Genomic DNA, 25129 nt, shown 5'->3' on the forward strand with positions numbered 1-25129 from the left:
TTGCACACTCTTGGCTAATTGAGGTAAAACAGTAATTCTGCACATACGTATGAACTACACATTGACACATCCAGCCCAAAGCAGGAAGTTTAAAAAGTACTAACTAGTTGCCAAAGTTCTGGAGCATGTCTTTAAAGAGAGATTTGTATCTATCTCTCTTTACACTACACAAGTATCTCTCCTGGACCTAGTTTGTCATCAAAGTTATGTAGTGCCCTAAATGTGGCCCTAAATGTGATCTATCACATCACTAGACAAAATCATCTAGGACTGGGCCATGGTGTTTCTGGTTATTTTGCAGAAGGCTGACCTGGGCTCTCATAGGAACATTTAATTTACAGTCTGTAAGAACTTATAAAATATACAAAAGTGGGAACAAAACAGAACCCTTCACCAAAGACAAAAACAATATTTTAGGACAAATATCCCCTACACTTCAGTGTTGCATTGACCAAACTTTAGCATATTGGGCAATAGGAACCTGATGTAACTTAACTTGCTGAGTCTCAAATAGCCCCGTCCCATTTAATAGCCAGCCAATTTCACATTTCAGCAAATAAACACCCGTTTCAAATTAACGCTGGATCTAAAGGTTACCATGAATTGTTTGATGTTTAATGTTTGATATGTGAACATTAAATAATTCAGTAAATATACAAATATTATGGCAATCATCCATTTTTATTGGCTGTAAGACACTGCTAGAGCTGAGAACTGCTTGCTAACTGGCAAGCACAAAAACTATTTTGGGAGTACAGACCACTAGAAATTGGCAGATCGCCCTCTAGTAGTGAAAGTACGAACTGCCGGAAAGGCACAGTCGGAGGTCAATGATTATCCTGTCAAGGAAAAGTTGTATTTTATTTTATACAGGCATACTAAGACAAAAGAAATGTGACACCGTGTGCAAATTATAACATATTAGTACAATAAAAGCTGGTATTAAACAATTAACTATACAAATGAGCAAAAGCTAAAATAGAAGCCTGTCTCTAGTAAGCGCCTGTTGTGTTCCGTGATTTAAGCAAATAAACGCCTGGGCTATTAACTAAGTGTTTTTGGTACTTGTTCTTGCCACAATTAGCATAGCAGTGCACCATGTATTGTCCAAGGTTTCTGTGTAGCCAACTCTGCTCCTCAGCATTTTCTTTCAATGTACACAAGAGGCTGCTAGACACAAAGATAAACAATTCTGTTCCCTCTGTCTGCATTGTTTATTTGACATTTTTGTAGAACAACGCTTTCATTGAAGAACCTCTAAATGTGGGCAATAACATGACAATGGCCAATACTACTTTATAGTCTTTTCAGTAGGCATGTTCTTTATATTTCATAATGATACTTTGAAAAAGTTAGCATTTGTAATCATTGTCATTTACTATTTAATATGAAGTCACAGTGAGGGATCAATGCATGACTCTAAAGACATCCTGGACATTAGCACATTAAGTTTGTTCCTCACTGTCAATATGGGTTTCTAGTTCATCTGCATTTGTCTGTATACAGAGGAACAGCAGGCCCTTATACATGCCTGGCCAAATTTCCAATCACATTTCAAAGTACCTGAGATTAGGATTATAACATCAATGTGTAACTAACATATTATAAATGCTTACAAAAAGTAATTATAGGTTTGAGAATGAAGTCGCTTCCTTTATCCATTGAAACATGTAAGTGTGCAGGGCACACTATTCAGGTCTTATAAGACAGTAGCAAAACTCCACAAGTCCATTAAGGCCTCAGCCTTTTGTTTTGCTGAGAGGCATGCTGTTGAGACGTATCACGGCTATGGCCTATTCCATTTGAATGATGACATCCGTTTTCCTCAGGTTGAACCTTGTGATCAAATTAACATGATGAGAGCAATATGGATGAATCTGAAGGCAAAGAGTATGTGTAACATTTTGCTGCATTCTCAGTATCATCATTCTCTCTCCTGGTTTCATATCCTTTAGCTCTTTCCCCTAGCACCCACCCTTTCAGTGTCCACCACAGGAGGCTTCTGAGGTGAGAAGGGCTCATAATAATGAACGGAGCAAATGGAATGGCATCAAACACCTGGAAACCATGTGTTTGATGTATTTGATATCGTTCCACTGATTACACTCCAGCCATTATCACGAGCTCGTTCTCCCCAATTAAGCTGCCACAAACTTACGCTGCCACAAACCTTCTGTGTCCACAAATCTGAAAAGATAATAATATACTATAATAATACCAGGTCCCTGTGGTGATGGAGAAGCACCTGAATGCTCCCACAGTAGTCATTCATGTTAGTAAAAGATTACTTCAGAGGGCTGATAGGCAGGTTAAAGGAGACAGGCAAGTGGGTTCTCATTTCCGGGCCGCTACCAAGAATAGGTCACGGAATGGAATGCTTTAGTCATCTCTTCTGCCTTAAATGCTACAATTTCTCAATGGATTTGGAGTACATTGACAATTTTGACCACTTTTGTGAGAAGCCCCAGTTTTAAAAGAGGGATGGCTTGCATTCAAATATGAAAAGGGCAAAATTTATCTTATAAAATATTGACTCAAATACAGCCAAACCCCTGCACATAAACCCCTCTCATTCCCACTATTTCACAGCGTTATCATCGTACTGCTACAGATAACCATATTTCCAGGGGCATAGTCTGTAATAATCTTGTGACCACACATTTGTATTCCACTGTTCTTTAAATGTACCTTTATTTAACTAGGCAAGTCAGTTGAGAACAAATTCTTATTTAGAATGACGTCCTACCGGGTAAATTTTTACCTTGTCAGCTCGGGGATTCGAGCCATCAATCTTTCAGTTACTGGGCCAACGCTCTAACCTCTAGGCTACCTGCCACCCTTTTACTGTTAGCCCAATCGGGAAACCGACTGTGGTAAACTCGTCCAGTGCTATTATTTCAAATATAACAAATGTGGATACCCCGACTGTTTTCGCAGAGGTCTTGGGCTGTTACATATCAACGTACGAAGTTTGATGTCAAAGGTTATTGTGAGGCTTGCGCAGCAAAAGCCCCAGCTTTAGTCTATGACATACTTCTTATTGAGGGGCTTGCACAGCAAAACCCCAGCTTCAATATTCAACATACTCCTTATTATTATTTAGCATGCTACTCCTCCTACACTGTTTCAGCTAGAAACGCCGTTCAAACTTTTAAAATGTGCAGAATGGTCTCACTCGGGTTGCTTGCATAAAATGTTTTGATTATCTTTTACTTTTTCTGTTCTACATTTGTTTGTCCTTTTTTGCTCCCCATTGTGACATCATAATTTCCAACTGCCATTCACTGTCAATGCAAAAATACATTTGACACAAATCATCGACTTTGACCACTTTTCCATAAAGACAGAGTGTATGACATATTGGTCTACTTTTCTGTTATTCAAATCTGAAATAATAACAGAAATATCTAGTACAGATCTATAACAATATAGCTATTTTAGTAACAGCGTCAACAACATTTTCTGTAACTTTTTTGCAAACAACCAACATCTGACCACAACCACACAACTATGGACCACAACCACACAAATTCTGACCATCAAGTGACCACAACCACACAACCACTGACTAGAGGTCGACCGATTATGATTTTTCAACGGCAATACCGATTTATTGGAGGACCAAAAAAAGCCAATACAGATTAATCGGCCGATTAAAAAATATATATATATATATATAAAAAAACATATATATATATTTTTTTAAATGTATTTGTAATAATGACAATTACAACAATACTGAATGAGCACTTATTTTAACTTAATATAATGCATCAATAAAATCAATTTAGTCTCAAATAAACAATGAAACATGTTCAATTTGGTTTAAATAATGCAAAAACAAAGTGTTGGAGAAGAAAGTAAAAGTGCAATATGTGCCATGTAAGAAAGCTAACGTTTAAGTTCCATGCTCAGAACATGAGAACATATGAAAGCTGGTGGTTCCTTTTAACATGAGTCTTCAATATTCCCAGGTAAGACGTTTTAGGTCGTAGTTATTATAGAAATTATAGGACTATTTCTCTCTATACCATTTGTATTTCATATACCTTTGACTATTGGATGTTCTTCTAGGCACTTTAGTATTGCCAGTGTAACAGTATAGCTTCCATCCCTCTCCTCGCCGCTACCTGGGCTCGAACCAGGAACAAACCGACAACAGCAACCCTCGAAGCAGCGTTACCCATGCAGAGCAAGGGGAACAACTACTCCAAGTCTCAGAGCGAGTAACGTTTGAAACGCTATTAGCCCGCACCCCCCTGCCTAATCTCGGCAGTTGATAGGCTTAAAGTCATAAACAGCTCAATGTTTGAAGCATTGCGAAAAGCTGCTGGCAAAACGCACGAAAGTGCTGTTTGAATGAATGCTTACGAGCTTGCTGATGCCTACCATCGCTCAGTCAGACTGCTCTATCAAATCATAGACTTAATTATAACATAATAACACACAGAAATACGAGCCTTAGGTCATTAATATGGTCGAATCCGGAAACTATCATCTCGAAAACAAAACATTTATTCTTTCAGTGAAATACGGAACCATTCCATATTTTATCTAACGGGTGGCATCCATAAGTCTAAATATTCCTGTTACATTGCACAACCTTCAATGTTATGTCATAATTACGTAAAATTCTGGCAAATTAGTTCGCAATGAGCCAGGCGGCCCAAACTGTTGCATATACCCTGACTCTGAGTGCAATGAACGCAAGAGAAGTGACGCAATTAAACCTGGTTAATATTGCCTGCTAACCTGGATTTGTTTTAGCTAAATATGCAGGTTTAAAAATACATACTTCTGTGTATTGATTTTAAGAAAGGCATTGATGTTTATGGTTAGGTACACGTTAGAGCAGCGACAGTCCTTTTTCGCGAATGCGCACTGCATCGATTATATGCTAGATAAACTAGTAATATTATCAACCATGTGTAGTGATTATGATTGATTGATTGTTTTTTATAAGATAAGTTTAATGCTAGCTAGCAACTTACCTTGGCTTCTTACTGCATTTGCGTAACAGGCGGCCTCCTCGTGAGGGAGGTGGTTAGAGCGTTGGACTAGTTAACTGTAAGGTTGCAAGATTGAATCTGTAACAGAATTCTTCGTCCTCCTCTGACGAGGAGTATGAAATGTCAGACCAATGCGCAGCGTGGTATGTGTTCATGATGTTTATTAACTGAACAACAAAATACAAAATAACAACGTGAAATAAACAAAAACCGAAACAGTCCTGAAAGGTGTAGAAAAACACTAGACAGAAAATAATCACCCACAAAACACAGGTGGGAAAAGGCTACCTAAGTATGATTCTCAATCAGAGACAACGAACGACAGACACCTGCCTCTGATTGAGAACCATACCAGGCCAAACACATAAACACAACATAGAGAAAAGAACATAGACTACCCACCCCAACTCACGCCCTGACCATACTAAAACAAAGACATAACAAAGGAACTAAGGTTAGAACGTGACAGAATCCCTGAGCTGACAAGGTAAAAATCTGTCGTTCTGCCCCTGAACAAGGGGCAACCCATCGTTCCTAGGCCATCATTGAAAATAAGAATGTGTTCTTAACTGACTTGCCTAGTTAAATATAGGTGTAAAAAAAAATAAAAAATAAAAATAAAAACGGCATCCAAAAATACCGATTTCCGATTGTTATGAAAACTTGAATTCGGCCCTAATTAATCGGCCATTCCGATTAATCGGTCGACCTCTACCACTGACCAATCATCTACTGACCACAACAACTGACCCCATCCACACCATATCTGACCAGAACCACACAATTGCTGACCACATCTAGTGATCACAACCACGTAATTACTGACCACATACACAACTGCTGTCCACACATCTAACTACTGACCACAACCACACAACTTTTGGCCACAACCACAAAACTAATGACCACAACTACTGACCACTAAATACGACAATTACTGACAAAAAATAATGACTACAACTAATGACCACAAAAACACAACTGCTGATCACAACTACTGACCACAACCACACAACTACTGACCACTACTACTAACCACAGCTACTGACAAAAAATAATGACTACAACTAATGATCACAAAAACACAACTGCTGATCACAACTACTGACCACAACCACACAACTACTGACCACTACTACTAACCACAGCTACTCAAGTACTCAAGTAACTGACGCAAGCATTAACATTTTATTTAAAAAATTAATAGAAAAACACCTTATGGAACAACACAAACATTGGCACAGACACATGCATACACACACGATAACATACACACTATACATACACATGGATTTAGTACAGTAGATATGTGGTATCGGTGGAGTAGTGGCCTAAGGGCACACAGTGTGTTGTGAAATCTGTGAATGTATTGTAATGTTTTTAAAATTGTATAAACTGCCTTAATTTTGCTGGACCCTAGGAAGAGTAGCTGCTGCTTTGGAAGCAGCTAATGGGGATCCATAATAAATACAAACACAAACTTCTGCTATGGTCTGCACTAGTTCTGGTCTAGCTCTGGTCCTGGGCGTAGCTAGCTAGTAACCACAACCACATATTGTCTGACAACAACCACAACTACAAACCACACCACACAACTTCTGACACAACCACACAACTACTAACCACAACCACACAACTTCTGTCCACAACCACACAACTACTGATCACAAACACACTACTGCTAACCACATCTAGTGTCCACAACCACACAACTACAGACCACAACCACACAACTTCTGACCACACAACTACTGACAACTCAACTGCTGACCACAACTACTGACCACAACTAAACAACATCTGAACACAACCACACAACTGTTGACCAAAACCACACAACTACTGACAACAACCACACAACTACTGACCACAACCACAGCCACCTTGAAAGATGATGAAACTGAGGAATATTTCTGGTTGTAATATAAAGCCCATTTGTGGCTGATTGGCTGAGCCTGGCTCCCCAGTGGGTGGGCTTGGTGCACCTGCGCAGTCACGTGAAATTCATAGATTAGGGACAAATATATATATTTAAATTGACTGATATTCTTATATGAACTGTAACTCAGTAAAATCATAAAAAGTGTTGCATGTTGCGTTTATATTTTATATATATATATATATATAGATATATACAGTCGTGGCCAAAAGTTTTGAGAACGACACAAATATAAATTTTCACAAAGTCTGTTGCCTCAGTTTGTAAAGGAACATCTGACAAAAATATCTAAAGACACTGAAGCAGCAAACTTTGTGGAAATTAATATTTGTGTCATTCTCAAAACTTTTGGCCACGACTGTCCACTACCATTCAAAAGTTTGGGGTCACTTAGAAATGTCCTTGATTTTGAAAGAAAATAACATATTTTGTCCATTACATTAACATAAAATTGATCAGAAATAAGTGCAGACATTGTTAATGTTGTAAATTATTATTGTAGTTGGAAACGGCAGATTTGTAATTGGAATATCTACATAGGCATACAGAGGCCCATTATCAGCAACCATCTCCTGTGTTCAACGGCACGTTGTGTTAGCTAATCCAAGTTTATAATTTTAAAAGGCTAATTGATCATTATATGCAATGATTTTGTCCAATTTGTCACGAAAATGCGGTGACGTGGGGAAAAGTTTCATGTTTGGCTTGATTGAACCAAATTATGTGGTAACTGGGAAGTGTTTGGTTAAAATTGCTAGCCTTCGCATAATATGCAGGAAATGTTAATTTTGAAAAACAATTGGCGATCGTAGAATCCTAAAAGCATATGACACCCTGGTGTGTGGTAAGTCCTTCGTATAAATGCATCATTATGGTGAATTTCCACTGAGGACTTACCCTGGTGTTTTACTAAAAAGGCTCAGACTTTTGTATTTCCACTTCCACTGCCCGGCTCCAGAGAGTGACTCACTGGGCCATGGCCTCCGATGACTTGCTCTGACTAGGAACCAAGGCGAGGCCACTAGTACTTTTCAGCCAGCATTTAAATAACAATGGCTAACTGTGAACATGGTTTAACACCTTCCACAGTTAACACCTTCTCACAGAGCAACTCTATTGATGATGCAGAGTTCATTGGTTCTGCTCTTCTCAAGTCCTAAGTGTCAGCCCTAGCTATGGAAATTCAGTTCCAAAACAATATCACAAGACATTAACATAATCAGTGACGACACACTGGTACTGCTAAAATTAGATCTGTGAATGCCAAAGAGATTGAGGGGAAGGAGCTAGGGCCTATATGACATGGGCCAGACTTACATTTCTCTTATGGCTTCCATTCTCTGTATGTACTGTGGAGGGCATTTGTAACCCCAACGCCTTCTCAATGTCTGTAAAAAAAATAATAATACTCATAATAAAACTTCTTGCCATGGTACCACAGTGACATGACACTACAAGCATTTTGAATAATGGACAAGAGAAAGAAGAATGTGGTTTTTGCTACTTTCCAGACAACAGCTCACAAACTCAGAGGGGCATTACGAGTACCTGTGAGAATCTGGTCAATCTTTTCCACGACCATGTCGGCGTCCTCCTCAGAGAAGCACATGGGTGGTTTGAACTTGAGGACATTGCGATGAGGACCATCTGCACTTAGTAGGATGTGTTGTTCCTTCAGTCTGGGGAAACAGAGTTTGGAACTCCATATTTGTCCTAATGAAACAAGCATACTGCAATATCTGTTCTGGGTCTACAAGTCTCTTCTGGATCAATTACAATTAAGATTTTCAAGAGAAGATATGTTTCTTCACTTGAGGCTATCCCCCAAGTGCTGAACTATAGGTTAGGTTACTATAGTACAGCCACGTTTACACTGGGGTTGAGACAATGGCTGTCAATGACGAGTATGCCCAAACATTTACATAACCGTTGTGTTAACACTACAACTAGGAGGAGGTGCCCAACGATTTTTGGTCTTAATATGCTCATATAACTGCACTTAGTTCATGTGTGCTTCTGCATTGCTCAATTTATAAACTTTTATTGAGATCATTACAATACAACACATCACCGGTATCATGTGATGTTTGAAACCTAAACCAACATGGGCCTCAAAAATACTCACAGAACTTGATCCTAAAAAAATAAGTTGGAATCCATGGCAAATTGTGAATTAAAAACCTTATACTTGATTTGAAAATGTGCTATTTGATTTAACATGATTCTAATTGATAAAACATGCTTCTATGTGTGATTTACACGGCTTGATAAATGTGCAGACATTTTATAAACTGTGTTTAATCTCATTTTAAGAACTGACCATATGCTAAAATGCCGTATAAAAACTAAGTACGTTTTATAAATGTCTAAAAATGTCCTAAATGAGTCACTCACTTGTAAATGATGTCCTGAGCTTCCGCTGTAGCAGGGGTCAGTTTCACCCGATCTCTCACAAGCTCCGCCCCAACAAACAGGCCACGACCCCTATCAGACATTACATCATCACAGTCTGAACCCTGACACACACACAGAGCTTTTGTGAACCTCTGTCATGTTGAACGTTACCAGCTGCATTTCTAAGAATCCTCTATAGGTTTCAGGGTAATTTGACACTGGATATGTACATTGGCATATTGTAGTGGTGAGTGATAGGCACCAACTAGAAAAATGCAACTGATATAAGTATGGACTTTTCCTAAAGGAGCCTAAAACCTACTCAACCCGTTTGAATACAATGGGAAGCCTATCTACCGCTGATTGCACATCAGCATGCTAAGTTGAGAGCCTGTGAGAAGGGTTTTGTGCATGCAGTAGCAGTCAAGTTAGCATTTTTACATAATGGGAAGGATAACAGGACGGATCAATCGATATCACAATATGCCTTGCCATGTCAAATTATTGATATTGGTGCCCATCACTACTAGTGGTAAAAGCATTGGTATTGTGTATATTTGTATATAGATCAGTGGTTTCTTCAGTGTGCACAAAATGTTTTGTAATTACTTAAGTCAAATTATTCAGTGTAAATTTACAGCTATTACTTGCCTAATACTTTACAATACGATATTGTTTAAACCCCCCCCCCCTCAAAAAAAAAATCTGACTAAAAACATTATTGATGTTGTATATCTGCAAATACCGAAACACAACTGTGACACCCAAATACATGATCAATGGTCAATGTGTAGAGCTCTAAGCTATTGCAATATTAGGGAGTCAGTATCAGGCTCAGATGATAGGTCTCTCTCCCCCTTAGTTAAGTGAGTAGACCTACTTGATATTTCTTGCCAGTGGATGTTTTTCCCCGTGTGTGTCAAATCAAATCAAATCAAATGTTATTGGTCGCATACACATATGTAGCATATGTTATTGTGGGTGTAGTATAATGCTTGTGTTCCTGGCTCTAATAGTGCAGTAATATCTAATAATACACACACATCTAAAAGTAAAATAATGGAATTAAGAAATAGAGAAATATTAGGATGTGCAATGTCGGAGTCCGGAGTATGAATACATACACTACCGTTCAAAAGTTTGGGGCCACTTAGAAATGTCCTTGTTTTTGAAAGAAAAGCACATTTTTTGTCCATTAAAATAACATCAAATTGATCAGAAATACAGTGTAGACATTTTTCATGTTGTAAATGACTATTGTAGCTGGAAAGAGCAGATTTTTTATGGAAAATCTACATAGGCGTACAGAGGCCCATTATCCGCAACCATCACTCCTGTGTTCCAATGGCACATTGTGTTAGCTAGTCCAAGTTTATCGTTTTAAAAGGCTAATTGATCATTAGAAAACCCCTTTGCAATTATGTTAGCACAGCTGAAAACTGTTGTTCTGAAGCATTAAAACTAGCCTTCTTTTGTGGGTTCAATTACAGTCTCAAAATGGCCAGAAACAAAGAACTTTCTTCTGAAACTCATCAGTCTATTCTTGTTCTGAGATATTATATATTTTTGATTTTAGATTCTTCAAAGTAGCCACCTTTTGCCTTGATGACAGCTTTGCACACTCTTGGCATTCTCTCAACCAGCTTCATGAGGAATGCTTTTCCAACAGTCTTGAAGTTCCCACATATGCTGAGCACTTGTTGGCTGCTTTTCCTGCGGTCCAACTCATCCTAAACCATCTCAATTGGTTTGAGGTCGGTTGATTGTGGAGGCCAGGCCATCTGATGCAGCACTCCATCACTCTCCTGGTGTGTTTTGGGTCATTGTCCTGTTGAAAAACAAATGATAGTCCCACTAAGCGCAAACCAGGTGGGATGGCTTATCGCTTACCGCCCCAATAGGTCCACAGATGATGCAATCACCATCACACTGCAAACTGCCCTAACCCATCTAGACAAGAGTAATACCTATGTAAGAATGCTGTTCATTGACTACAGCTCAGCATTCAAAACCATAGTACCCTCCAAACTCATCATTAAGCTTGAGACCCTGGGTCTCGACCCTGCCCTGTGCATTTGGATCCTGGACTTTCTGACGGGCTGCCTCCAGGTGGAAGTTAGGAAACAACATCTCTATCCCGCTGATCCTCAAGAATGGGGCCCCACAAGGGTGCGTTCTCAGCCTTCTCCTGTACTCCCTGTTCACCCATGACTGCATGGCCATGCACGCCTCCAACTCAATCATCAAGTTGCGGACGACACTACAGTGGTAGGCTTGATTACCAACAACAACGAGACAGCCTACAGGGGAGGAGGTGAGGGCCCTCGGAGTGTGGTGTCAGGAAAGTAATCTCTCACTCAATGTCAACGAAACAAAGGAGATGATCATGGACTTCAGGAAACAGCAGAGTGAGCACCCCCCTATCCACATCGACGGAACAGTAGTGGAGAAGGTGGAAAGTGTAAGTTCCTCGGCATACACATCACGGACAAACTGAAATGGTGCAGACCTCACTACCCTCTGGAGAGCCTTGCGGTTGAGGGCGGTGCAGTTGCCATACCAGGCGGGGATACAGCCCGACAGGATGCTCTCAATTGTGTATCTGTCGATGTTTGTGAGGGTTTAGGTGAAAAGACAAATTTCTTCAGCCTCCTGAAGATGAGGTGTGATGGTGTGGGGGTGCTTTGTTTTAAATTCAAGGCACACTTCAAATCAAATTTTACCATACACATGGTTAGCAGATGTTAATGCGAGTGTAGTGAAATGCTTGTGCTTCTAGTTCCGACAGTGCAGTAATATCTAACAAGTAATCTAACAAATTCACAATGACTACCTTATACACACAATGTATGGGGATGGAATAAGAATATGCACATATAAATATATGGATGCGCGATGGTGGTGCGCGACCCTCCCACTCTGTCTGCCGTATTCTGTCTTTGTTCTTGTTTCCTTATTAGGATGCCGGTGGGTGGAGTTGAGAGGGTCGTCAGCTTCATGGGAAACACCTGGGTCAGGTGTCTCCCAGGACAAATAGACCTCTTCCACATTCATGGAAGAGACTCTCTCCATGCAGACACCTTTGTAGATTGTGTTGTGGTTCTTGGTGGCCGTTTGTTTGCTTTGGCACCTTTCAACACCCTGCATTATCACATTCATGCATGCAAACACTCACTTACACTACTGATTACTGATTACACACACCATTGTATATTTTCCTTAGTTGCTTTAGTTAATAAATATATATTTTGTTACTCCTTATCTCCACGTTGTCTCCCTTTGTTACGGGCTTTGAGCCGGTTCGTGACAAGTGGGGGCTCATCCGGGATCTTTGAACTATTGGTTTGGGAGACTGTGGAGGTACGTGTTTGGTTTGCATATTGTGTTTGAGTTTGATAGGCCCAGTATTGGTTGCCTTTGATGTTTGGTTTGTGTGCTGCGTTGGAGAGAGAGCTAATGGTTAGTTTCCAGGCCCTGCCTAGCCTGGAAACTCTTGTTCTACTTTCTGTTGGGAAGTCCGTCTGAGGAGGTGAGTAAATCGGCTGTGTACCTCGGTAGGAGATTTGTGTAGGGTAGTGGAACTTGCTACCCGGAGCTATAGCCTTTTTCCCCTGATAGGCTTAGCGACGTGTTTCAATTTTGGACATGTTGGGCATGGTTAAATATTATTTTTGTGTGGTGTCTGTGGACTGAGCAGTTGTCTCGGGGGCACATCCGTGGCTTGGTGGAATTTGCCAGCATGCTGGGGAGTTCTATTTCCTTGCCAACGGGCTACAGTGTGTAAATACCCACCGCAAATCTGCACGAAGACTAGGGTTGAGTTATTGTAGGTTTTGGGGAAGCTCCGTATCTCGTCCCTCTTCTGTGGTGCTCAGGGTGATTGTCATTTCTCTGGTTGTGGTCTGATGTGCTCAGCAGAGGGGTTGAGCAAGATTATTTATGACTATGGTGTCATGTAGACAAGTTCATTCGCTTTCCATCAGAGGAACTGTTAGAATTATGTACTATAGAACAGCTGTTGAAGATCGCTGAACACTACAAGGTTAAATTATTGAAATTAGTGATTCTGTTTCGTTGGAAGTGACTATGAATCGTTGGAAGTGACTATGAATCGTTGGAAGTGACTATGAATCGTTGGAAGTGACTATGAATCGTTGGGAGTTGTAAAAATTAAGGACCCTGATGTTCTTTTCGTTGGAGTTTGTAGCTGTTGTGGTCTTTTGTGCCATGTTCCTGAATGTTTACGTGACTGACCATTGGTTGGGGTTGTCATGTTCTATCTTTCCTGTCTGTTCCCTCCTGGTCTTGTGTTCTTTCCTCTTAAATATTGCTTCCTATGCGCAAAGGTTGCTGAGGTCTGGGGAGGAGGTTGGTTGGTGCAGGTGGAGGTGTGAACACATAACCCCTCATCAATTTGGGACGCAGAGGCTGTGTCAATTTGGGACGCAGAGGCTGTGTCAATTTGGGACGCAGAGGCTGGTATGTTGTTCCGGGGTCCTTGTTGGTCCCCGGTTTTATGGGGGGGAATGTGATGACCCTCCCACTCTGTCTGCTGTATTCTGTCTTTGTTCTTGTTTCCTTATTAGGATGCCGGTGGGCGGAGTTGAGAGGGTCGTCAGCTTCATGGGAAACACCTGGGCCCGGTGTCTCCCAGGATAAATAGACCTCTTCCACATTCATGGAAGAGACTTTCTCCATGCAGACACCTTTGTAGATTGTGCTGTGGTTCTTGGTGGCCTTTTGTTTGTTTCCTTTGGCACCTTTCAACACCCTGCATTATCACATTCATGCATGCAAACACTCACTTACACTACTGATTACTGATTACACACATCATTGTATATTTCCCTTAGTTGCTTTAGTTAATAAATATATATTTGGTTACTCCTTATCTTCACGTTGTCTCCCTTTGTTACGGGCTTTGAGCCGGTTCGTGACATGCGGCATAGGCAAGATGCAAAAGATGGTATGAAATACAGTATATATAGTGGGGCAAAAAAGTATTTAGTCAGCCACCAATTGTGCAAGTTCTCCCACTTAAAGATGAGAGAGGCCTGTCATTTTCACCATAGGTACACTTCAACTATGAGAGAGAAAACAATCCAGAAAATCACATTATAGGATTTTTTATGAATTTATTTGCAAATTATGGTGGAAAATAGGTATTTGGTCACCTACAAGCAAGATGTCTGGCGCTCACAGACCTGTAACTTCTTCAAGAGGCTCCTCTGTCCTCTACTCGTTACCTGTAATGGCACCTGTTTGAACTTGTTATCAGTATAAAAGACACCTGTCCACAACCTCAAACAGTCACACTCCAAACTCCACTATGGCCAAGACCAAAGAGCTGTCAAAGGACACCAGAAACAAAATTGTAGACGTGCACCAGGCTGGGAAGACTGAATCTGCAATAGGTAAGCAGCTTGGTTTGAAGAAATCAACTGTGGGAGCAATTATTAGGAAATGGAAGACATACAAGACCACTGATAATCTCCCTCGATCTGGGGCTCCACGCAAGATCTCACCCCGTGGGGTCAAAATGATCACAAGAACGGTGAGCAAAAATCCCAGAACCACACAGGGGGACCTAGTGAATGACCAGAGAGCTGGGACCAAAGAAACAAAGCCTATCATCAGTAACACACTACGCCGCCAGGGACTCAAATTCTGCAGTGCCAGATGTGTCCCCCTGCTTAAGCCAGTACATGTTAAGGCCCGTCTGAAGTTTGCTAGAGAGCATTTGGATGATCCAGAAGAAGATTAGGAGAATGTCATATGGTCAGATGAAACCACAATATAACTTTTTGGTAAAAACTCAACTCGTCGTGTTTGGAGGACAAAGAATGCTAAGTTAGGGCCTCCCGGGTGGCGCAGTGGTCAGCTGTGCCATCAGAGACTGGGTTTGCGGCCAGGCTCTGTCGTAACCGGCCGCGACCGGGAGGTCCGTGGGGCAACACACAATTGGCCTAGCGTCGTCCGGGTTAGGGAGGGCTTGGCCGGTAGGGATGTCCTTGTCTCATCGCGCACCAGCGACTCCTGTGGCGGGCCGGGCGCAGTGCGCGCTAACCAAGGTTGCCAGGTGCACAGTGTTTCCTCAAACACATTGGTGCGGCTGACTTCCGGGTTGGATGTGCGCTGTGTTAAGAAGCAGTGCGGCTTGGTTGGGTTGTGTATCGGAGGACGCATGACTTTCAACCTTCGTATCTCCCGAGCCCGTACGGGAGTTGTAGCGATGAGACAAGATAGTAGCTACTAAAAACAATTGGATACCATGAAATTGGGGAGAAAAGGGGGTAAAATTCCCCCCCAAAAAACAATGCTGAGTTGCATCCAAAGAACACCATACCTACTGTGAAGCATGGGGGTGGAAACATCATGCTTTGGGGCTGTTTTTCTGCAAAGGGACCAGGACGACTGATCCGTGTAAAGGAAAGAATGAATGGGGCCATGTATCGTGAGATTTTGAGTGAAAAGCTGCTTCCATCAGCAAGGGCATTGAAGATGAAACGTGGCTGGGTCTTTCAGCATGACAATGATCCCAAACACACCGCCCGTGCAACGAAGGAGTGGCTTCGTAAGAAGCATTTCAAGGTCCTGGAGTGGCCTAGATCTCAACCCCATAGAAAATCTTTGGGGGGAGTTGAAAGTCCATGTTGCCCAGCAACAGCCCCAAAACATCACTGCTCTAGAGGAGATCTGCATGGAGGAATGGGCCAAAATACCAGCAACAGTGTGTGAAAACCCTGTGAAGACTTACAGAAAACGTTTGACCTCTGTCATTGCCAACAAAGGGTATATAACAAAGTATTGAGATAAACTTTTGTTATTGACCAAATACTTATTTTCCACCATAATTTGCAAATAAATTCATAAAAAATCCTACAATGTGATTTTCTATATTTTTTTTCTAATTTTGTCTGTCACAGGCCTCTCTCATCTTTTTAAGTAGGAGAACTTGCACAATTGGTGGCTGACTAAATACTTTTTTGCCCCACTGTACATATGAGATGAGTAATGTAGGATATGTAAACATTATTAAAGTTGCCTTATTTAAAGTGACTAGTGATACCATTATTAAATCCATTTATTAAAGTGGCCAGTGATTTTAGTCTGTATGTTGGCAGCAACCTCTCTATGTTAGTGATGGCTGTTTAACGGTCTGATGGCCTTGAGATAGAAGCTGTTTTTCAGTCTCTCGGTCCCAGCTTTGATGCACCTGTGTTGACCTCACCTTCTAGATGATAGCGAGGTGAACAGGCAGTTGCTCGGGTGGTTGTTGTCCTTGATGATCTTTTTGGACTTCCTGTGACATCGGGTGCTGTAGGAGTCCTGGGGGGCATGTAGTTTGCCACCCGGTGATGCGTTGTACAGACCGCACTACCCTCTGGAGAGCCTTGCGGTTTAGGGCGGTGCAGTTGCCGTACCAGGCTGACCATTGGGACTAAGTTAAGGACCCTGGGACTAAACACCTCCCTCTGAAACTGGATCCTGGACTTCCTGACGAGCCGCACCCAGGTTGTAAGGGTAGGTAACAACACATCCGCCACGCTGATCCTCAACACAGGGGCCCCTCAGTGGTGCGTGCTTAGTCCCCCCCTGTACACCCTGTTCACTCATGACTGCACAGCCAGGCACAACTAAAACACCATCATTAAGTTTGCCAATGACACAGTGGAGACAGCCTATAGGGAGGAGGTCAGAGACCTGGCCGTGTGGTGCCAGGACAGCAACTTCTCCCTCAATGTGAGCAAGACAAAGGAGATGATTGTGGACTACAGGAAAAGGAGGACCAAGCATGCCCCCATTCTCATCGACGGGGCTGTAGTGGAGCAGGTTGACAGCTTCAAGTTCCTTGGTGTCCACATCACCAACAAACTAACATGGTCCAAGCACACCAAGACAGTCGTGAAGAGGGCACGACAAAACCTATTCCCCCTCAGGATACTGAAAATATTTGGCATGGGTCCTCAGATCCTCCAAAGGTTCTACAGCTGCACCATGGAAAGCATCCTGATTGGTTGCATCACTGCCTGGTATGGCAACTGTTCAGCCTCCGACCGCCAGGCACTACAGAGGGTAGCATCCCGCCATCCAGGACCTCTATACCAGGCGGTGTCAGAGGAAGGCCCTAAAAATGATCAAAGACTCCAGCTACCCTAGTCATAGACTGTTCTCTCTGCTACCGCACTGCAAGCGGTACCGGAGCACCAAGTCTAGGTGCACAAGGCTTCTAATCAGCTTCTACCCCCAAGGCATAAGACTCCTGAACATCTAATTGAATGGCTACCCAGACTATTTTCATTGCCACCCCCCACACACCTTTTACACTGATGCTACTCTCTGTTATTATCTATGCATAGTCACTTTAATAACTCTACCTACATGTACATATTACCTCGACTAACCGGTCCCCCCGTACATTAACTCTGTACCGGTACCCTCTTTGTATAGTCTCGCTATTGTTGTTTTACTGCTGCTCTTTAACTAATTGTTACTTTCAATTTCTTATTCTTATTCATATTTTTTAGGTAAGCATTTCACTTTAAGGTCTACACCTGATTTGAAATACATAGGGCAGCAGCCTCTAAGGTCCAGGGATGAGTAACCGGATGGTAGCCAACTAGTGACAGTGACTAAGTTCAGGGCAGGGTACTGGGTGGAAGCCGGCTAGTGATGGCTATTTAATAGTCTGATGGCCTTGCGATAGAAGCTGTTTTTCAGTCTGATGGTCCCAGCTTTGATGCACCTGTACTGATCTTCTGGACGATAGAGGGGTCAGGCCGTGGCTCAGGTGGCTGATGTTCTTGATGATCTTCTTGGCTTTCCTGTGACAGTGGGTGCCGAAGATGTCCAGGGCTGGCAGTGCGGTGATGCGTTGTGCTGACCGCAACACCCTCTGGAAAGCCCTGCAGTTATGGACGGTGCAGTGTGTGCGTGTGTGTGTGTGTACCTGATATCCCCCACTAGTGGATGCTTCTCTTTCTGCTGCTCCAGCAGTCGCATCAAGTAGCCCCCCACTCGCAACGCGTTGCCTTGGAGATCCTCTTTCTCAATCACATCCAGCACAGCAAGGCCAATGGCACAGGACACAGGGTTACCGCCAAACTGGGAAATCCAAGTTGCAGAAAACAGTCAGGTCATGTACAACTGGAAGACAAATCTGCTGGGAATTGGCCAATTTGCTAAATTTCACCTATTTACATTTATACTGAGTATATAAAACATTAAGGACACCTGCTCTTTCCATGACATAGACTGACCAGGTGAATCAAGGTGACAGCTATGATACCTTATTGGCTTGTTAAATCCAATTCAATCAGTGTTGTTGAAGGGGAGGAGACAGGTCAAATAAGGATTTTTAAGCCTTGAAATAATTGCGACATGGATTGTGTATGTGTGTCATTCAGAGGGTGAATGGGAAAGACAAAATATTTAGGTGCCTTTGAACAGGGTATCGTAGTGTCAAGAACTGCAACACTGCTGGGTTTTTCACGCCCAACAGTTTCCTGTGTGTATCAAGAATGGTCCACCACCCAAAGGACAACCAGCCAACTTGACACAACTGTGGGAAGCATTGGAGTCAACATGGGCCAACATCCTTGTGGAATGCTTTCGACACCTTGTAGTGTCCATGCCCGATGAATTGAGGCTGTTCTGAGGGCCAAGGGGGGGAGCAACTCAATATTAGGAATGTGTTCCTAATGTTTTGTACACTCAGTGTATTTACAATTAGTTAGCTTCACTCTTTTGCTGGCTACAAAACACTCCTTCCTTCTTGCCTCCAAGCATGAAGGAAGGAGTGTTTGGTAGGTAGCAAGTGTGAAGCTAACTAATTGTAAATACAGTGTACAAACATTAGGAACAGTTAAGTTAACGTTTGACGGTTTATGTAACCACTTGGTTGCTAATCCTCTTACCGTGTTGAAGTACTCCATGCCAGAGTTCTTGAAGGCCTCTGCTACCTCTCTTGTGGTGACCACACATGACATGGGGTGCCCGTTGCCGATGGGTTTGCCCATGGTGACAATGTCAGGCACAAAGTCTTCTCCCTGTAGCTGGAAGGCCCAGAAGTGGGTGCCAACACGGCCAAATCCCACCTGCACCTCGTCAGCGATGAATAGGCCACCAGCCTGGTGAACATGTCTGTGAGGGAGAGGAACAGTGCACTGGTATGGAAGTACTCGTGCACACACACACTGCTGCAATTTGTCAGCTACAAAACAACAAATGTATTTACTTGCAACACAAAAATAAATCAAATTAAAAGTTGCCTCTTGTGCTCTTTCATAAATAACAATAATGTAAATGTTAGCCAATTACCACCAAAAAGTTATAAGATTGCCAATCAGATCACAATGCATCTTATAACACTCAATTTCAGTGTGGCGATGGGCTAATCGCAATCCAAAAATAGCAGGTGTAAATGGGGTCTTATAGTGAGTAAATGCAGTATCTTGGTACATACTGTGCCACTTTCTGGAAGTAGCCTGCAGGGGGAATGACTTGCCCACCACAACTCTGCAGCGACTCTGCAATAAAAGCAGCAACCTGCACAAGAGAAGAGCACATCAGACCCAACACCATGTCTCCCCTTATGTCAACACCCACAGATAGGGGAAAGACTTGTCCCAGGTAGTGTCCCAGGTCTATGAACCTGTGAATTCCTCTCTCCCCTTTTTCATAACAGTGGAGTCTCACTTTTTGGCTAACATTTAGCCACTCCCAGCCAGGAAGAAAACAATCCCACTACGCCTTAAAGCACAATAGCAACAAGATGAAAAATATATGGTTAAAGGCATAAGATGAGACTGCATCATACAGAAAAAGGTCCGTTAGGCTGGCTTGTCTTCTGGGAGAACTGCATTGTAATCCATCCATTTCCATCTCTTTGCCTTCTAGGGCGGCCATCACTTCCATCTTGCTACTGAACTGGGAATGACTGATGTCAGAAAGTAAAGATGGGACCTTCCATTGGATTTGGCTGTGGATCTCCCAGGTTTTTCCTGGAACAGAGGGTTAAGCCAGCTAGTGTCATTGGCCCTGGGAAGCCCCACAAGAGCCCCTGTAAATCAGTGTAACCAGGGGACAGGCAGATCTGTGGAGTTCCTCTATGCAGCCCATTCTCGTCCCTGACCTGAGAGTGGGAGAAACAGCAAGAGAAGAGATAGGAATGACGGGGGGGAAAAAAGAAGGAGGGGTGGAAGATACAATTGTTATTGCCTGTGTTGGGGGGGGAAAACGGGCAAAAACAGGCAACTTCCTTTGTGTAAGGGCAGTGCTTGATTTCGGCAGGAGCTCACCAGAACTGAGCACCTCAAATGTTCTACATTGTGTGATGGGTAAATAGTTAGGCTATTTCATGTAAAGAAAATCAACACTGGACTACAAAACATTAGAATAACTTAGAAGTACAATCCAGATTTGAAGACCACATCTTGCAGACATCCTGTACAGGTACCTAAAGCCTAGACAGACTGCCATCTACTGTAGATAAATGTGACCCGTTTCAAGAAACTCTGTGTATGTCTCACATCACTACTTCACAGGAGAGGCATATAAATATTTTTTTGGGCAGAAATGCCTTATGGAACATGTGAACTTTTATGTGCCTTAATAACAAACTTGTATGCCATCTATAAATATGAATACAATTGTTAAATAAAGAGCCTAGTTGGTTTAGCCATGGAAAAATACAGGAACCTTCCCGCTAGCCATGATTGGCTGAGATAATGGATGGGCTGGACATGCTGAGAGATGTTCGGATTGGTCTGCTATGTAACGTGCTTCTGTCTATAACATGAGCTGCTCAGTATGTGTGGATAATTCTGTCTATAGCTGATTTTTTTGAAAGATATCATGAAAAACTGAAAAAGTTTTGCTACTGCTCTCAACATTGCTGCCTTGAAGTTAATAGCACTATCAATAAAGCTCAGTGGGAAAACATTGTGATGGATTACTTTCTGGAGGATGATTGTGCCATGCTGACTCTCTCTGAAAATGAACAGGACAATGAGTAAATCCCTGATTTAGGTAAAAACATTTTCATTGAACCAGACATTTAACACACAAGGCTGCGGGGCCAGACGGATTACCAGGACGTGTGCTCCGGGCATGTGCTGAGCAACTGGCAGATGTCTTCACTGACATTTTCAACATGTCCCTGATTGAGTCTGTAATACCAACATGTTTCAAGCAGACCACCATAGTCCTTGTGCCCAAGAACACAAAGGTAACCAGCCTAAATGACTACAGACCTGTAGCACTCACGTCTGTAGCCATGAAGTGCTTTGAAAGGCTGGTCATGGCTCACATCAACACCATTATCCCAGAAACCCTAGACCCACTCCAATTTGCATACCGCCCAAACAGATCCACAGATGATGCAATCTCTACTGCACTCCACACTGCCCTTTCCCACCTGGACAAAAGGAACACTTATGTGAGAATGCTATTCATTGATTACAGCTCAGCGTTCAACACCATAGTACCCTCAAAGCTCATCACTAAGCTAAGGATCCTGGGACTAAACACCTCCCTCTGCAACTGGATCCTGGACTTCCTGACGGGCTGCTCCCAGGTGGTGAGGGTAGGTAGCAAAACATTTGCCACGCTGATCCTCAACACTGGAGCTCCCCAGGGGTGCGTGCTTAGGCCCCTCCTGTACTCCCTGTTCACCCACGACTGTATGGCCACATGACTCCAACACCATCATTAAGTTTGCAGACAACACAACAGTGGTATGCCTGATCACGGACAACGACGAGACAGCCTATAGGGAGGAAGTCAGAGACAACCTATCCCTCAACGTAACCAAGACTAAGGAGATTATTATGGACTACAGGAAAAGGAGGACCGAGCACGCCCCCATTCTCATCGACGTGGCTGTAGTGGAGCAGGTTGGGAGCTTCAAGTTCCTTGGTGTCCACATCATCAACAAACTAGAATGGTCAGCCTCCCCAGTCATAGACTGTTCTCTCTACTACCGCATGGCAAGCGGTACCGGAGTGCCAAGTCTAGGACAAAAGGCTTCTAAACAGTTTTTACCCCCAAGCCATAAGACTCCTGAACAGGTAATCAAATGGCTATTTGCATTGTGTGCTCCACCCCAACCCCTCTTTTTACGCTGCTGCTACTCTCTGTTTATCATATATGCATAGTCACTTTAACTATACATTCATGTACATACTACCTCAATTGGGCCAACCAACCAGTGCTCCCGCACATTAGCTAACTGGGCTATCTGCATTGTGTCCCACCCACCACCCGCCAACCCCTCTTTTACACTACTGCTACTCTCTGTTCATCATACAGTGCCTTGCGAAAGTATTCGGCCCCCTTGAACTTTGCGACCTTTTGCCACATTTCAGGCTTCAAACATAAAGATATAAAACTGTATTTTTTTGTGAAGAATCAACAACAAGTGGGACACAATCATGATGTGGAACGACATTTATTGGATATTTCAAACTTTTTTAACAAATCAAAAACTGAAAAATTGGGCGTGCAAAATTATTCAGCCCCCTTAAGTTAATACTTTGTAGCGCCACCTTTTGCTGTGATTACAGCTGTAAGTCGCTTGGGGTATGTCTCTATCAGTTTTGCACATCGAGAGACTGACATTTTTTCCCATTCCTCCTTGCAAAACAGCTCGAGCTCAGTGAGGTTGGATGGAGAGCATTTGTGAACAGCAGTTTTCAGTTCTTTCCACAGATTCTCGATTGGATTAAGGTCTGGACTTTGACTTGGCTATTCTAACACCTGGATATGTTTATTTTTGAACCATTCCATTGTAGATTTTGCTTTATGTTTTGGATCATTGTCTTGTTGGAAGACAAATCTCCGTCCCAGTCTCAGGTCTTTTGCAGACTCCATCAGGTTTTCTTCCAGAATGGTCCTGTATTTGGCTCCATCCATCTTCCCATCAATTTTAACCATCTTCCCTGTCCCTGCTGAAGAAAAGCAGGCCCAAACCATGATGCTGCCACCACCATGTTTGACAGTGGGGATGGTGTGTTCAGGGTGTTGCTTTTACGCCAAACATAACGTTTTGCATTGTTGCCAAAAAGTTCAATTTTGGTTTCATCTGACCAGAGCACCTTCTTCCACATGTTTGGTGTGTCTCCCAGGTGGCTTGTGGCAAACTTTAAACAACACTTTTTATGGATATCTTTAAGAAATGGCTTTCTTCTTGCCACTCTTCCATAAAGGCCAGATTTGTGCAATATACGACTGATTGTTGTCCTATGGACAGAGTCTCCCACCTCAGCTGTAGATCTCTGCAGTTCATCCAGAGTGATCATGGGCCTCTTGGCTGCATCTCTGATCAGTCTTCTCCTTGTATGAGCTGAAAGTTTAGAGGGACGGCCAGGTCTTGGTAGATTTGCAGTGGTCTGATACTCCTTCCATTTCAATATTATCGCTTGCACAGTGCTCCTTGGGATGTTTAAAGCTTGGGAAATCTTTTTGTATCCAAATCCGGCTTTAAACTTCTTCACAACAGTATCTCGGACCTGCCTGGTGTGTTCCTTGTTCTTCATGATGCTCTCTGTGCTTTTAACGGACCTCTGAGACTATCACAGTGCAGGTGCATTCATACGGAGACTTGATTACACACAGGTGGATTGTATTTATCATCATTAGTCATTTAGGTCAACATTGGATCATTCAGAGATCCTCACTGAACTTCTGGAGAGAGTTTGCTGCACTGAAAGTAAAGGGGCTGAATAATTTTGCACGCCCAATTTTTCAGTTTTTGATTTGTTAAAAAAGTTTGAAATATCCAATAAATGTCGTTCCATTTCATGATTGTGTCCCACTTGTTGTTGATTTTTCACAAAAAAATACAGTTTTATATCTTTATGTTTGAAGCCTGAAATGTGGCAAAAGGTCACAAAGTTCAAGGGGGCCGAATACTTTCGCAAGGCACTGTATATGCATAGTCACTTTAACCATATCTACATGTACATACTACCTCAATCAGCCTGACTAACCGGTGTCTGTATGTAGCCTCGCTACTTCTATAGCCTCGCTACTGTATATAGCCTGTCTTTTTACTGTTGCTTTATTGTTCACCTAATACCTTTTTTGCACTATTGGTTGGAGCCTGTAAGTAAGCATTTCACTGTAAAGTGTATTCAGAGCAAGTGACAAATAAACTTTGATTGGATTTGATTTGACATGGTAGAGTCGTCTGATGACAATGGTGGGGAAGAAACGGTGTTGTTGTCACGGAAGAAGTTGACCGAGTTTTGGAATCAGTGGAATGCCCAGTGGAAGCAGAGAGATAATTGCCAAATGCGGAGAGTTCACAAAGAGAACACAGAAAGAAGGCAGTTGTATAAAATACCTGTCTCCAGATTGCATCTTCAAACTAAGGGCAATCATGGTATCCATGACAGAGGTAGGAGCGTTCATCCATGTTTACAGGTAAGAATCTAGCTACATTTTCAGATATTATACCTTTCTAATTTAGTCAGAAAGTCGTTTTAATTGCAAGTTAAAGCGTACTGTTAACTAGCAAGCTAAAGTTAGTTGGCTGGCTTGCTATTCGAGGTTATGGTTCATTGTTTAGCGAGCTAGCTAGCTACATGTCTAAGCAAAAGACTCCACTATGCAAGTAACCATTTCACTGTACCGTTTACACCTTCTGTATCCTTTGCATGTGACAAATAAACTTAAGATTTTATTTGATATAGTGTGTGTTTACCAGAGACGGTAATGGGATGAACAACATGACCTGCACCAAAGTCAGATTACGATATAGGCCAAGGACAAGATAAAGTTTATT

At 42.4% G+C, this 25129-nt stretch overlaps 1 protein-coding gene across 2 annotated transcripts in view; it reads right to left on the minus strand.

Annotated features, from left to right (window-relative positions):
• Positions 1 to 587: 587 nt before the first annotated feature.
• The window catches only part of LOC139416218 (ethanolamine-phosphate phospho-lyase), a 40067-nt gene continuing 15525 nt past the window's right edge, over positions 588 to 25129 (minus strand). The window contains exons 7-14 of one of the 2 annotated variants that reach the window (XM_071164628.1): positions 19808 to 19890; positions 19260 to 19485; positions 18293 to 18447; positions 9343 to 9432; positions 8497 to 8627; positions 8266 to 8336; positions 7846 to 7948; positions 1717 to 1836 (exon numbers count right to left, since the gene is read on the minus strand). In XM_071164628.1, the coding sequence (XP_071020729.1) occupies positions 7868 to 7948; positions 8266 to 8336; positions 8497 to 8627; positions 9343 to 9432; positions 18293 to 18447; positions 19260 to 19485; positions 19808 to 19890 (837 nt within the window). In that variant the 3' untranslated portion in view covers positions 1717 to 1836; positions 7846 to 7867. Of the gene's footprint in view, positions 1837 to 7845; positions 7949 to 8265; positions 8337 to 8496; positions 8628 to 9342; positions 9433 to 18292; positions 18448 to 19259; positions 19486 to 19807; positions 19891 to 25129 lie in introns of both variants that reach the window. The other variant, XM_071164627.1, reaches the window with a different exon arrangement.

Source organism: Oncorhynchus clarkii, chromosome 9 (assembly GCF_045791955.1).
Source record: "Oncorhynchus clarkii lewisi isolate Uvic-CL-2024 chromosome 9, UVic_Ocla_1.0, whole genome shotgun sequence".
NCBI lineage: Eukaryota > Metazoa > Chordata > Actinopteri > Salmoniformes > Salmonidae > Oncorhynchus > Oncorhynchus clarkii.